Here is a 13,385-nt window from a genome sequence, read left to right on the forward strand (position 1 = left end):
GGAAGGTCGTGAAGGATGGCGCCTGCAAGGGCATCTCCTGCTGAAGCCGCGGTGGCACCTGACGGACTGGCATGTGAGCCTCTGGTCCTGACCTTTGGGTTCCTGTGCCTGGAGTGAAGGGGCATGTGTGTGCACGTGGTCCTTTCTAAGAACGTGCCTCCCTCAAGCTCTGTGGGAGCTCTCGGTCGTTCCCACAGAGAGCTGGGGCTGACCCCAAGCTCTCTGCAGGGTCCTTTCCCATGGCTCCTCTGCCTCATGTCACCAAGCCTTCCAGCATGCAGGCCCAGGTACAAGCCAGACCTCTGCAGACCCCCGCTGCGACTCCTCTCTCCCCTCCCCCTCCCTGGGAACTTGGGCAATGTGTTTCACCTATCCCAAACGCAAGAGATGGAGGCACTGAAATTTCAGTACAAAGTACATTTTTATTTGTTTATTTTATATTTTATTTATAGATTTATTTTTGGTTTTTCAAGACAGAGTTTCTCTGTGTAGCCTTGGCTGTCCTGGGCTTTGTAGACCAGGCTGGCCTCAAACTCACGGAGATCCACCTGCCTCTGCCTCCCAAGTGCTGGGATTACAGGCATGTGCCACTGCACCTGGCTTCAAAGTACATTTTTTAAAAATTATTTATTTCTTAGTATCCAATGTTCTGTTGGCATGTAGACCTTCTAGATGGTTGTGAGCCACCATGTGGTTGCTGGGAACTGAACTCAGGACCTCCAAAAGAGCAGCCAGTGCTCTTAACCTCTGAGCCATCTCTACAGCCCCCAAAGTACATTTTTAAAGATTTGTTTACAGCTGGACATGGTGGCATATGCCTTTAATCCCAGCACTCAGGGAGGCAGAGGCAGGTGGATAGCTGTGAGTTGGAGGCTAGTCTAGTCTACAAAGATAGTCCAGGATGTCTCAGAAAAAAAAACAAACAGAAAAAAATTTATTTTTCTTTTCAATTACACAAATGCATTTGTGGCAGTGTGTGGCTGTGTGCACATGAGTGTGAGTGCCTGTGGAGGTCAGAAGGTGTCAGATCCCCCAGAGCCAAAGTGGGCATGAGCCACCTGATATGGGGTTTGGTACCAGAACTGGGGTCCCTTGCAAGAGCAGCACAGGACCCACTGAGTGGCCTCTCCACCCCCGGAGTGTGCATTTTTATGCAGACATGCTTCTCACTGACTTGCTGGCTCTTTCTGGATCCTCGGATCATAGATATAGATTGACTCTTATTTGTCTTTGTAACTTCAGAATCCAACCCTCGACCATGCATGTTTATTATTTATTCTGACTTGTTCTCAGAGATTTGTCTTATTTTATATGTGAGTGATTTGCTTGAAGGTAGTCTGTGCCCCATGTGCGTGCCTGGCGTTCTCAGGGGCCAGAAGAGGGTGTTGGATTCCCCCAGGCTGGAGTTATGGGCTGTTGTGAGCCACTGTGTGGGTGCAGGAGGGGTGTTGGCTACAATGGCAGAGTGAAGTAAACAGGACGCATGCACAGTGGTCAGGTAGGAACCAGAAACAAGGCTGTGCTCCCCTGGTGGGAGCATCTGTGTAAGGCGGCTGAGGAGCGGCCCACGGGCAATCGGCAGACCGTTGGAGGGCGGGCTGGATACGGGTAAAGAGCCAGCAGTAGCCAGTGAGCGATCTGTAGATAGCAGGTGAGCTGCAGGCAACATAGATAACGGATGGTGGGCACTTGACGGCTGGATCGTAAAGGGGTGGACAGTGGCTAACTAGTAAGTTGGGTCTATTTAAATGAATGAATTGGAAAATGCTGATGGGTACAGGACCGATGGATGGACCATGAGTGATGGATAAGAGCAGGCCGGATAGCAGATGGGTGGGTGTGAACGGGAAACAGCAGAGAGGAACAAGAGAATGAATGTATATTAAAGGGGGGTTTATCTGATTAGCTTCCAGGATGCCATCTGGGTAGTCCAACAGTGATCATCTTCACACAGAGAGGCTGCAAACTGGTAGCTTCAGTCATGAGGCTGGATCCTAATCTGATGCTGAAGGCCTGCAGAATTCCTGGGGAGCCACTGGCTTTCAGTCCACTTTGGGAGACTAAAGAAGCTAGGCCCTGATGCCAGTGAAAATGGCAGCCAACGCCCCCATAGCAGCAACAAAGTGGGTGAGTTCACCATTGGGGTGTAAAGGTGATCAGGCAAAAGCGTCTGCCTAGGACCTCTTTTATTTGAGTCACCACTAAAAAGAAAATCCCTGGGGCTGGCTGGAGAGGTGGCTCAGTGGTTAAGAGCACTGACTGCTGTTCCAGAGCACCTGGGTTCAATTCCCAGCACCCACAAGGCAGCTCACAACTGTGTGTAACTCCTGTTCCAGGGGATCCAGCTCCCTCACATAGACACACATGTAGTCAAACACCAATGTACACAAAATGAAGATAAACAATAAAAGAAAAAAGAAAATCCCTCCCTGATAGCCTTGCCTCTCAGTTGATTCCAGGTCCTGTTAAGTTTACAACCAGGAGTAACAGTCATAAAAGGCAAATGGCTGCTGACTGCACAGAAAATGGACTGAGTACAGCGAGAAGATGGAGAGTGAGCGACGTGGGGTGGGCAGGTGAGGTCACGTGGTGAGCGGGGGCAGGGTAAACAGTAGGTGACCTCCTCCTGGAAAAATGGATTCATGCAAGGTGGATAGCGAGGGACGGCGGCTGACCGGAAGGCAGGGAGCAGTGTGGAGACAGCGGGTGACTCAAGGTACAGATGGGCCAATGACAGGCGGATCATGAGAGCTCACTGACGGTAGGTGGCCAACGATGGTCCTGGGTGGGGTGATGTGTGGGTGCTGACTAGTTGGCTAGCGGGGAGGTTTCAGTGGCGAGTGAGCAGCGGCAGTGAGCTCACGGCTGTCTCCCTATCCCCACCGCCTATGCCTGGTACAGGGGTGGGATGTTCCAAGACAGAAGAGCGGAGAGATGGTCACGACACTTGGATAGACTTGGGATTAATAGTGAATTATGGCAGAAAATGGATATGGAACAAGTGGACATATGATAGATGAGGATGAGGCCGTGGGTGGACGGATGGAGGTGGGCGCTGCTCGTGAAAACACGGATGATAACGGAGGGCTCAGTCATAGGTCATGGACTGTGACTGATTGGACAGAGGCCACACGGAGAGTACACAGACAGTAAACTGACAGTTGGAGTTAGGCATGTTGTACCTGGAAGCATGACGCTGTTACCTGGAGGAAGCCTGTCTCATCCTGGGTAATTCTGAGAGATGGTGAAAGGATGGTAAACCACTGTCTTCTGGGTGGGCGTGTCCTGTGTTGGTGAACACAGAGCGGCTGGACGGGTGAAGCAATCCGGTGCTCACAGTCACTGGACGTGGGTTGATAATCAGGATGGCTATGAATACACGGAAAGAAGGGAATGGGGGCCTCACGGGGTGGCTGTGTGACTGCTGAGGGGTAGACTCGGGGTGCAAGGTTAGGACGAGCACGGGTGTGTGCAGAACCGCTGAGAGGCGGGGATGGTGAGCCGGAGTCAGCGGCTGAGGGGTGGATGGGGACGGGCTGCTGGTTGGAAGGGAATGGTGGACTGGCCGGAGAACGGAGGTTGGTTGTTTGTGGTAGAGGACGCTGCTGTTGAACTCTGGGGTGCGTGGGGATTGGATAGCTAGATGTGGGTGTCGATGGCAGGTCTCTGGGAGAAACGGCCGTTAGAGAGCCCACAGTGGATCATGGAAGGGGCATTGTGCGCCTTGTGTTGCTCTATGGCCTCGGGTGACAGTTGTTCATCAGCCCGACTGTCCCGAGTCGCTCAGCAGCTTAAGGGGAACGGGACTGGGGCTGAGTATGTGAGAGGAAACGTGGCACCCCCCCCCAACCTGCCCCACTTTCTGTCCTCTCCATTTCCCCCGTGGTTGCCCAGCAGAGAAAACCCTCTTCTTACCTGCGATTTCTGGCTCCACATAATGCCACACCTCACATCCTAACCTTGGGACTGAGGGAGGAGGACTGAAAGGGCCAGGACCCGGTTCTAGGCTAGGGTGGTGTCCAGGGAGGTGGAGGCCAGGTTCTTCCTGTGGCCTGCAGAGCAGAGGGCGGGAGTGTGAATGAGGCCGCTGCGAGCGCGTGTGGGCGGAGAGCTTGGAGGAGGACCGAGGGAGGCGAGCTCGCAGCCAGCGTGGAGGCCCCGCGAGCGAGCGCCGGTGAGTGGCGGCGGGTGTGCGGGTGGGCACTGCGCCCCCTCCCCACCCTCAGCCTCCGTCCCCCCTCCCCCCGGGCGCGCCTTGGCAGCCGGGGCTGGGAAGGAGGGAGAGCGCGCCAAGGAGTTGGTGGGAGCACCCCCGAGGAGGAAGGGCGCGGGTACCACGGTCCCCCCCCCGCCCCCGGTAACCAACCGCGGAGCTCTGGACCGAGCGGCCCCCAGTGCCTGCGGTCCACACCTGGCCGGCTTCCCCCAGAGCGGATGGAGCTGTGGGCGGCGTCCGCGGCGCAGCGGCATGGGACACCGGGCACCGGGCACAGCGAGGCAGCCTGTGGGCACTTGCCCGATCCTAGCGCCATCCTTACTGCTATCTTGGCTCCCCGGATTTTCCCTCGCTGCCCCTTTCCCCTCCGCCACCTCTTTGCATGGCCTCTGTGGTCACTCCCCCTCCCTCTGTCTTGAGACATCTCTTTGGGTCTCTGTTCCGGGCTTAGCCTAGGTTCCCAGAACTCGGAGGTAGGCGGGAAGCTAAGGGGGTCTCAGCCGGGAGCGGTCCACAGGGCATCCCCGGGGCTCGGGACGGAGGCACGGGTGGGATGACGTGGCTGCTTACGGCCGGTGGGTACACATCACAGGTGTGTCCCCCTGCCAGACCCCTCTGGGAGTCCGTGGAACTTGAGCTGAGGTGGAAGGAAGTCATTTTCCGGACTAGCAGCTCACCTTGTGGAGGCCCCAGTACCTGCGTCCCAGCAGGGTGTCTCGGGCATTCAGCCTGCCACTCACTACTTTGCCTTGGCCCAGTTGCCCTCCTATAGCCGGTGGCCCTGTGCCGCCTGTCCAAAATCTGGCCAGCGCCTGTCAGCCCTTGCTCTTCATTCTCCTCTGGCTGAGCAGGGTCCCAAGAGCCCACCCCGCTGCAGTTCTGGGGAAAGTCTGAGGGTGGAGGGATGGTTTCTGGCAGGGCCTCTCTCCACCACTGCGAAGGCTCTGACCAGCCTCCCCAACCTGTGCCCGACCTGGGTAGGCATGGCTGTGTGCAGGCAAGACGCCCGCTTTTCTCAGGGCATGGTCCCAGGGGTCTGTGGGTAAAGGGGTGTTCTTGGGGAGGAACTCGGCACCTCGGCGTCTGACTGGCTCAGTCCCAGGTGCTCCCAGCCTCCTGACTCAGACCTGTTTGGGCTCCTCGGGTCTGCCATGATCTCTGCTGCCCTGACGACCGGCTGTCCATCCCTCAGAGAGGCCTGGGGCCAGCTGACTTCCTCCGGGAAGACTTACAGGCTCTCAAGGCTGGGTCAATCTCCCCCCAGTTTTCTGCAGCCCTGGGTGCTCTGTTGCAGCTGTCCTGTTCTCTTGTGCTCTTCAGGTGGGGTCTCGGGTGGGAGCAGCATGGAAAGATCAGGCCCAAGCTGTGAGCACTGGGCTAGGCTGGGGCGGGGCAGGTCCCTGGGGGAGGACACCCAGCAGTGGGCGCCTCAGTTCTGCTCTTGTCTTTGTATAGCCCAACACAGCAGTCGGCAGCATGAGCACCCCGCAGTCAGCTGCCTCAGAGAGTCCTACCGAGGGCACAAGAGGCCCAGAAGGACAGGTAAGTGGAGGAAGGGGAGGAGACCTGAGGGAGCTGGCCTCCAGCTCTGCCAGCCTCAGTTTACCCTTCCATGTGGGGACGCTTTTGAGGCAGGGTTTCTCTGTGTGGCCTTGGCTGTCCTGGACTTGATTTGTAGTCCAGGCTGGCCTCAGACTCACAGAGATCCGCCCGCCTCTGCCTCCTGAGCGCTGGGATCACCAGCATGTGCCACCACACCTGGCGGCCACTGCTATTTTTACAGAAAGTTGGTGGACAGAGCAACTGACAGCAAGCCATCGTGCTAATGGCCCCCTTCTGGACCTCGGGACACCAGCGCCCATTCCCCAAGAGCAGGACCACGCTTTGTTCTCTGCAGGGTGGTGCAATCATAGGGTGCCCTCAGATCCAGTGTTTTTTGGGGGCAGGGAGGTCCATGCAGCAAGATGCTCACGTTTGTAGTGGGGTACACTGAGGCACCCCTGTAATCCCAGTAGTCTATAGAGGGAGTCAGAGGGAACAAGGGCAGCCGTGGCTATCTCACAGGTTTCGGGCCAGTCTGGGGTCTGAGACCCTGTTTCGGAAGTAAAATGAGAATCTAGTCTGCACAAAGCAGCAGCCGAGGCCCTCTGTTCCGGAGCTGGCTAGGTCGATAGAACCAGTGAAGGAAGAGCCGCAGCCTAGACTCTGGACTCATGGGTGCAGTCTTACTGGCCATCTTACCATACTGGGCACCTACCCTCCAGGCAGAGCCCCTGGCTGAGGGACAAGAAGTAAAACAGCAAGTAAGGAGGGAGCCAGGATGGGGAAGGAGGCCTGGCTTGGCAATCCCAGCCCCCGGAGGGTCCAGCTTCGGGGGTAGGATGGGGTCCCTGCTCTGAGTCCTTTGTTCTTTCATTTCCAGCCTTGTGACAGCCGTTCTCAGACCTCAGGGTCACCTGCAGTACTTGGCTAAAAGCGTCCTGGGTAGAGAGAGTGGATGTGTGTGGGAAGCCAGCGTCTGCTGGTCCTGAGCAGCCATGCAGGGGCAGTGGTTAACAGCATGCCTGCCCTCCCCAGAGGGCTGTGTGCCACTATGGGAAGGCACATACACTAGGTCGCTATCTGTTCCAGAACTCCAGGGGGGCACAGAGGTGGGGCCGTGCAGACCAGCCAGGGCCTCAGAGCACTAGGGGTGGAGCTGTGTGAGACAGCCTCGGCCTTGAAAAGCCTTGAATGGGAGGTGGAGTTGCTGAGGGCACCCAGAGGGCGTGTGGGCACTGAACAATGAGCAGGAGCCGGCTTTGATTGCCATGGCAACATCTTCCTAGCTCCTTGGCCTGCCATGTGGAGGGAGGAGGCCAAGGACCCAGCAGGGAAGCCCCCAGAAAGGAACTGTGCTGGGTTCCAGGTACAGGAAGCAACTGGGGTGCTCAGTCCTGGGCCACTCCTGAGTGACTGGTCCCTACCGTCTCGGGCTCTGCCTGTGAGATGGGTTCTCTGGGTCTGAGCCCAGGTGACTTCCACAGTGTTCCCTGGTGCTTACTCCTGAGTGGGGGGAAGAGGCAGGGGCTGGTCACCCTGCCTGTTCTTGGTCTTCCTCGGAGGGCAGGGCAGAGGAGCCATGGCCCAGTGCTGCCCTGATCCCCACTCTCTCTCCAGGCTGTGGCAGGTGTCCGGGAGAAGGGCCCTCGGCTCTGCCAGCGGCTGCCGTCTATCGTGGTGGAGCCTACTGAAGTGGGTGCTGTGGAAAGCGGGGAGCTGCGCTGGCCACCTGAGGGCACCCAGAGGGTCACCCCTCAGATCCAGGCTGCTGCTGGTAAGCAGGAGGACATTCTCATTGCCTCGGAACGGCACCCCGCTTCCTGTCTGTGTTTGCAGTAGGTGTGAGGGCCCCGCACTAGTTCACACCCAACACCCGGAGCACCTGCTCAGTGCCAGATGCTCTGGCCTTCGCCCGCTCCTCCTGTTGCCATCCTTCCTCCCATCTGTACCTGGCCCTTATGCACACCTGTGGCACCAGGCCTGGCACCTGAGAGATGCTCATTCACTTCCTACCGTCCAGCCTGCCCTCTGTTCTCCCTTCTTCCCTGACTTGAGACCTTTAGAAGAGTGCACGTTGCCCTCAAGTCCTTGGAGGGGCCAGGGTACAGAAGCATATTTGGGAACGTGAGTTCCTCATGTCTCGGCAGCGGGTGCCTTGGTGAAAGATTGGATCTTCTAGAGGAGGGTGAGATAGGACAGGTCAGCCCTCAGAGCCAGCAGGAGGCAGCGGAGGCCTCCAGAGCGGCTCCCTACTCCACTCCAACCCCTTCCAGTACCCTGACACCAGAGAGGAGAGAGAAGGGTTAGTGGGGAGAGGGGCATAGTTTTTCGTAGATACATGCTGCTGGTTAGGGTCGTCAGGTTCCTTGGGCCAAGTCTAATCTTCGTTTCTGGATATCTCTGACTCTTCTCAAAGTGCATCAACAGCAACCAGGAGCAGCAGGGGGGAACAGCAGCCTCCTCCTTTCTCGGAGCCCGGAGCCCTCCCAATGTTCTCTGGGTTCTGGCATTTATTCTCTCTTCAAAGTCCTCAGATTTAAACTATCTGCAATTGGCAAAGAGCTCCTCTCAGAGCCCACATGAGGCAAATAGTCTGCTGCTGTGACCATCTGAATCAGCCCCACATCCCACACCTGGGGCCAAAACAAGACCCTGTTTACATTCACAACACAGGAGGGATGAGCTGTCCCCTGGTCTTTATTCCCTGAAGCCCCTGGAGCAGCTCTCTCCTTGTGAGGAACTGAGGGAAGCTTAGAGCCCCACAAACCCTTTTCCTCCCAGAGCTCGGCCCCTAGGAGTAGCCCTTATGCAGCTTGGGCCTGAAGGGGTCTGTGCCCATTGCCCCCACTTCTGCTCAGAGTTCCCTCACCCCCGCTAGACCAACAGCAGAGACAGCAGCGGCGGCAGAGACTGGCCCTTAGGTAACCACTGAGACGTGGGCTCGGGGGATGCTATCGGTCTATCACCCTTCTCTCTGCCATATGTTCCCCTGAAGCACAGGGCAGGGTTGGGGAGGGCTGCTCTGGCTCCCAGAGCTGGGCCTAATCTTTCTTCTCTTGCAATAAAACAAAGAAGCCATCTCTCCTTCCTTCCCATCAGCCCAGGGGAAGAAGTGACTGCCCCGCCAGATGCCTGCCAAAGCTCACCTTAGCCCCAGGACCAATCCAGCTTGTCACCTTAGTGATGTTCTGTTTTACAGCTCCTTCCCCGAGTCCACCAGGAGCACCAGGAAAGGAAGCAGATGATGATGATGGCATCCAGGGTGCCAGCTCTGGGCCGCAGGCATTTCCTGGTCCCGTGACAGATGAGGGCATGACAGGCTCTGCTCTCTGACCACTGAGAAGGCCTCGATCCCAAGACGACTGGCTGATTCACAGAAGAGGCTGGGCCCACCAGGACACCCAGCTCACCAAGCTTCCTGCCTGTCTAGGTGTGGCCAGGACTTCCACCCCTGCCTTTGTGCCCCCTGGCCCAGATCTGGAGGATAGCCCTCTTTGTCCAGTGGTTTGAAGCAGAAATAAAGGCACCCTTCCTGGCGGCTAGGCCACCCTTGGTGGGTCCTTGAGGTGCTGGGGACAATTTTGGTTCTACCGGTGGCATTCTGATCTCTCCCAAGAACCTAGGCTGAGTGTGGGATGGGTAAGACCTCGGGGATTTGGTGCTTGGCCTGGGATGGGGAATAGCAGGCTGAGCAGAGGCAGAAGGCTCCAGGGGCAGGTCTGTTCAGGGCTGCAGAGTGGATTCCTCTACTGTCTCTGCCCAGGGACCCTCTCTCTGCTTTTCCTCAGCTAGACTGCCCATGGCCACTGTTCCTGGTGGCCTCCCACTTCTGCTGGAGATCTCCTGGGGGCCAGGCACCCCTTATGCCCTCCATCCTGGGTCCATTAGGGCATAAGGGTGGTACTAGGGTAAGGAGTCTTCCTCCATCCTGGACCTCATTAATTCCTTGCAAAAGTCCTATTTTTTTTAATTCTTTCTTTTCAAGACAGAGTTTCTCTGAGTAGCATTGGCTGTCCTTGACTCACTTTGTAAACCCAGGCTGACCTTGAACTCATGGAGATCTGCCTGCCTCTGCCTCCCTGAGTGCTGGCATTACAGACATGTGCCATCCCCCCCCCCCCACAAAACTTCTATTTTACAGATGAAAATTTATGTGCAAAAGAGGTGCCTTGGGCTAGTTTTGGCCAGGGCAATGGAGGCGACCCTCAGGCTAGTAATCCATTAAACTGCCATTAGGACCCATGTGGGACCTTGGGTGGGCACGCACCTCTTCCTCCTTTAAATAATGGCCTGTTCCACAACCATATAAGGACAAAGTTTCTTGGCTCTGTCTCACTGAATGGGGGTGGGTGCTATGGTACCTAGCCAGGGCCAGCCTGGGGAGCAGAACGCTGATCATGTCTAGGCCCCCCTCTTTAGGTGTGCTGCCCTCCCTTGAGACAGGCCTGAGGGAGTTCAGGGCCTAGCCACTTGAAAGTTTCCATAAATGTTTGCTCAGCAAAGCCCCCAGGCCGAGGCCCCACTCTGGGTGAGCTGGTAAGCTGATGGAGACACAGGCCTTCTGTTCTCTCCTGGCCTCCTCGCTAACCTCCCAGATGAATAAAGCAGTTTCTCCAGCCCGCCTTCTTTCTAAATATAGCCTGGCCCCCAAACGCCAGAGGTGGGAGGGGAGGTGCGGAAGTTCGCCTGGGAGTCTGCTTTAAATTTAAATCCGTGGGCGCTGTGGGTCCAGCGCCCAGGATGCCTCCTGGCCCTACCCAGGTTCACAGTTAGAAGTGTTGTTGTCCTTCAAGGACCTCCCTGTCCCCAGCCCTTCCTGTGGGTCCCACAGCCGGTTCTGAGCCAGGGCAGTGAGAATAGGAAATGGGGGGGGGGGGGGTAGCAGGGGCTGACCTTTGGCCGGAAGTGCTGCCCACTTCGGGAAGCAGAGCAGAACGGAGCAATGGGATGACGCCACCTCTCTCCAGGGCAGGATTATGACCAATTAAACAGGGTCCCACAGAAGACAAGTCCAGGACCCTGAGAGGGGATCTCCTGCGCCCCAAGCCCAGGCTGTCTCCGCGGCCTACCCGTGGTCCACTACTCCGTGGTAGCTCGGGAGTAGTGACGACCCATTCACTAGGTCGGAGATCTAGAGGGGGCGTGGAGGGTGGGACCTCCGCCTACTCTTCCCCAAGCAGTGGGAAAGAGCCTGGGTGGGGCCAGAGCGGACGCCACACCCACTCAGCCGCCCATCCCTGCCCCTTCTCGGCGGGAGTCCTGAAAGCGCCCCGTGGCTCCCTCTGGCGCACGCCGCCGTCACTACATAAAACAGCCGACCCCGTGGCCTGGTGCATTTAGGTCGTTCAGCTGGCTGCAAATTGACCTCCGAGAGATGGGGGCACAATCCACCCTCTCCCCTACCCTGGAGCAGCCGTACGCCGGAGCAGCCAGGGCAGAGGGTGAACTCTGCCTCTCTTGTCTTAGACTGGGCTCCAGACTGAGTCCCTTAGCAACTGACCCCAACACAGGCGAACCTCTGTGGAGGGTCCTTCCTGCTCTTGCCTACCCAGAAGCCAGGTCCTCAGGTGAGGTGAACTCACTTCACTCCAGAAATAATCCCATTTAATGGGTATATAAGGCTCAGAGACAAAGATACCTCTCCCAGGGTCTGGGGGAGCTAGGGTTGAAGATCGCTTGGCGTCCTAGCCACGCCTCTCCCTCTCCATGCCCGGTCCGCGGCCTTCTGTTGACTTCAATTTGACTGCCCCTTTCCTGTGCTTCCCTCAGACTAGGCTGGGACTTTTCCGCTGGGATTTTACTGAAAAAGCCAGGGGAAAGGGGCATGAGAAAGCAGAAGAAACGGCACAAGTCCCTTGGTCTTGTTCCTGGCAGGTCCCTGTCTCTTGGTGTGAGGGCAGGTTCCTGTAGCCCCAGGGCTTGGGAGATGGAAGGAGGAGCAGGGAGCCAAGTTCATCCTCAAGTACACAGCAAGTTCGAGGCCAGCATGAGTTATCTGAGACCTTGCCTCAAAACACCAGCCAACTTGGAATTGAAGAAATGGCTCAGGGGTTAAAAGGTCGCCTGTGGCCCAGAGAGATGGCTCAGCAGTTGCGAGCACGGGCTACCCTTCCAGAGGACCCAGGTTCAATTTCCAGCACCCACATCTAACTCCAGTTCCATTGAGGATCCAGCACCCTCACACACATCCAGGCAAAACACCAATGTACTTAAAATAAAAATCATTTATTTAGGGGGGAAAAAGCCAGCACTCAGGAGGCAGAGGTGGGCTCTGTGAGCTCTCTATGAGTCTGAAGCCAGCCTGGTCTACAAAGTGAGTCCAGGGCAGCCAAGGCTACACAGAGAAATCCCATCTCAAAAAAAGGAAAGGACCGTCTGCTCGTGCAGAGCACTAAGCCTGGTCCCAGCACCCACATGGTGCCACACACTGCCTCTAACTCCTGTCCCAGAGGCTATGCACCAGAAATGCACAGGCATGCATGTAGTCAAAGCACCCCCCCCCCAGACAAATTGGGGCTGGAGAGATGGTTCGGTGGTTGGGAGCACCTGCTGCTCTTGCAGAAGATGCAGGGTTCAGTTCCCAGCCCCTGCGTGATGGTTCACAACCACCCCTAGCTCCAGGGGACCTGTTCTCCTCCTGCACACACAATAAGTTTAATATCTGTATAATTTAAACTTCTACCTTTTTGAAAAGTTCTTAAAAAAAACAAAAACAATTAACCAGCCAACCAACAACAACAAAATGAAACAACAAACAAACAAAAACATCCCAGCCTGATGGGCATGATCCCAGCCTCATCCCAGCTTGCTCGGCCTGGGGGTCAGTAAGCGAGACTCTGGAGCAAGCCCGGGAGCATTCCCGAGGCAGCATAGGGACAGGCAGAAGGACAGCAGAGTGGACCACTTGGACTCTGAGGCTAGACTTGAGGTCATTTGTTCGGACGTGGAGAGCCAGGACCCTCAGGTGACTTGAAGACAGCCTTGGTCTCCCCAGGTGGTGGGAGGCTGGGTGAGCCCAGGGCAGCCACCTTAGAGGGAGTGACAGGCAGGCTAGGCTGAGCTGGCAGGAAAGGTCCAGCTGGGCACCTCTGGGGCTTGGACTAGCAGTTCCACCCAGGGAGCCTAGGGCTCATCGTTCCTGAAGAAGTGGTTAACTGGAGGGCTCCCTGGAGGAGGTGCTGATGGCTTCTGTCTGACCTGGCCTGTCTCCAAATAGCATGGGATGCCATACGTGTGCCTGGCATCACTAAATCTATTATTCATGTGCTTAGCTCCAGAACCTGAGAACCTGACCGTACATGGTGACAGGGTCTCCAAAAAGACAATCTGTTAAATCAGGTCAGTTAGGAGGCTGAGAATATAGCTAAGCTTTAGATCACCTCTGAGAAGGACATTTAGAGACATGTCCCCTTCCCCCATCTTAAAATTCTCTTAGTTCTTTGCAGACCCCAACTTATGCCAAACTGAGGCTTGTGAAGAATAAAATTTCAGGACTAGCCAGTCTGAAGTGGACAAAGTTTATTTATTCATTTTAAGTAATTAATTAATTATAGGTTTTTCTAGACAGGGTTTCTCTGTGTGTAGTCCTGGCTATCCTGGACTCACTCTGCAAACCAGGTTGGCTTCA

General features: G+C 56.3%; 1 protein-coding gene across 2 annotated transcripts; it reads left to right on the forward strand.

The window, feature by feature from the left end:
* The first annotated feature begins 4,042 nt into the window (after nucleotides 1-4,042).
* Nucleotides 4,043-10,034, forward strand: Lbhd2 (LBH domain containing 2). Of its 2 annotated transcripts, none has more exons than XM_021645571.2 (4): nucleotides 4,043-4,174; nucleotides 5,672-5,758; nucleotides 7,376-7,532; nucleotides 8,958-10,032. In XM_021645571.2, the coding sequence occupies exons 1-4, from the start codon at nucleotides 4,079-4,081 to the stop codon at nucleotides 9,089-9,091; spliced, it is 474 nt and encodes a 157-aa protein (XP_021501246.1). In that variant the 5' UTR covers nucleotides 4,043-4,078; the 3' UTR covers nucleotides 9,092-10,032. The 2 variants fall into 2 exon arrangements, with proteins under 2 accessions (XP_021501246.1, XP_060244196.1); XM_060388213.1 differs by lacking the exon at nucleotides 4,043-4,174 and adding an exon at nucleotides 4,393-4,689 and having other exon boundaries at nucleotides 8,958-10,034.
* The last annotated feature ends 3,351 nt before the right edge of the window (nucleotides 10,035-13,385 follow it).

Source organism: Meriones unguiculatus, chromosome 7 (genome assembly GCF_030254825.1).
Source record: "Meriones unguiculatus strain TT.TT164.6M chromosome 7, Bangor_MerUng_6.1, whole genome shotgun sequence".
Taxonomy (NCBI): domain Eukaryota; kingdom Metazoa; phylum Chordata; class Mammalia; order Rodentia; family Muridae; genus Meriones; species Meriones unguiculatus.

Excerpts from the sequence above, each read along its gene's own strand:
- Lbhd2 (XM_021645571.2), top strand. The coding sequence starts at position 4,079 with ATGAGGCCGCTGCGAGCGCGTGTGGGCGGAGAGCTTGGAGGAGGACCG. Across the intron at positions 4,175-5,671 it reads GGCCCCGCGAGCGAGCGCCG|CCCAACACAGCAGTCGGCAG; the intron begins GTGAGTGGCGGC and ends GTCTTTGTATAG. Across the intron at positions 5,759-7,375 it reads CAAGAGGCCCAGAAGGACAG|GCTGTGGCAGGTGTCCGGGA; the intron begins GTAAGTGGAGGA and ends CTCTCTCTCCAG.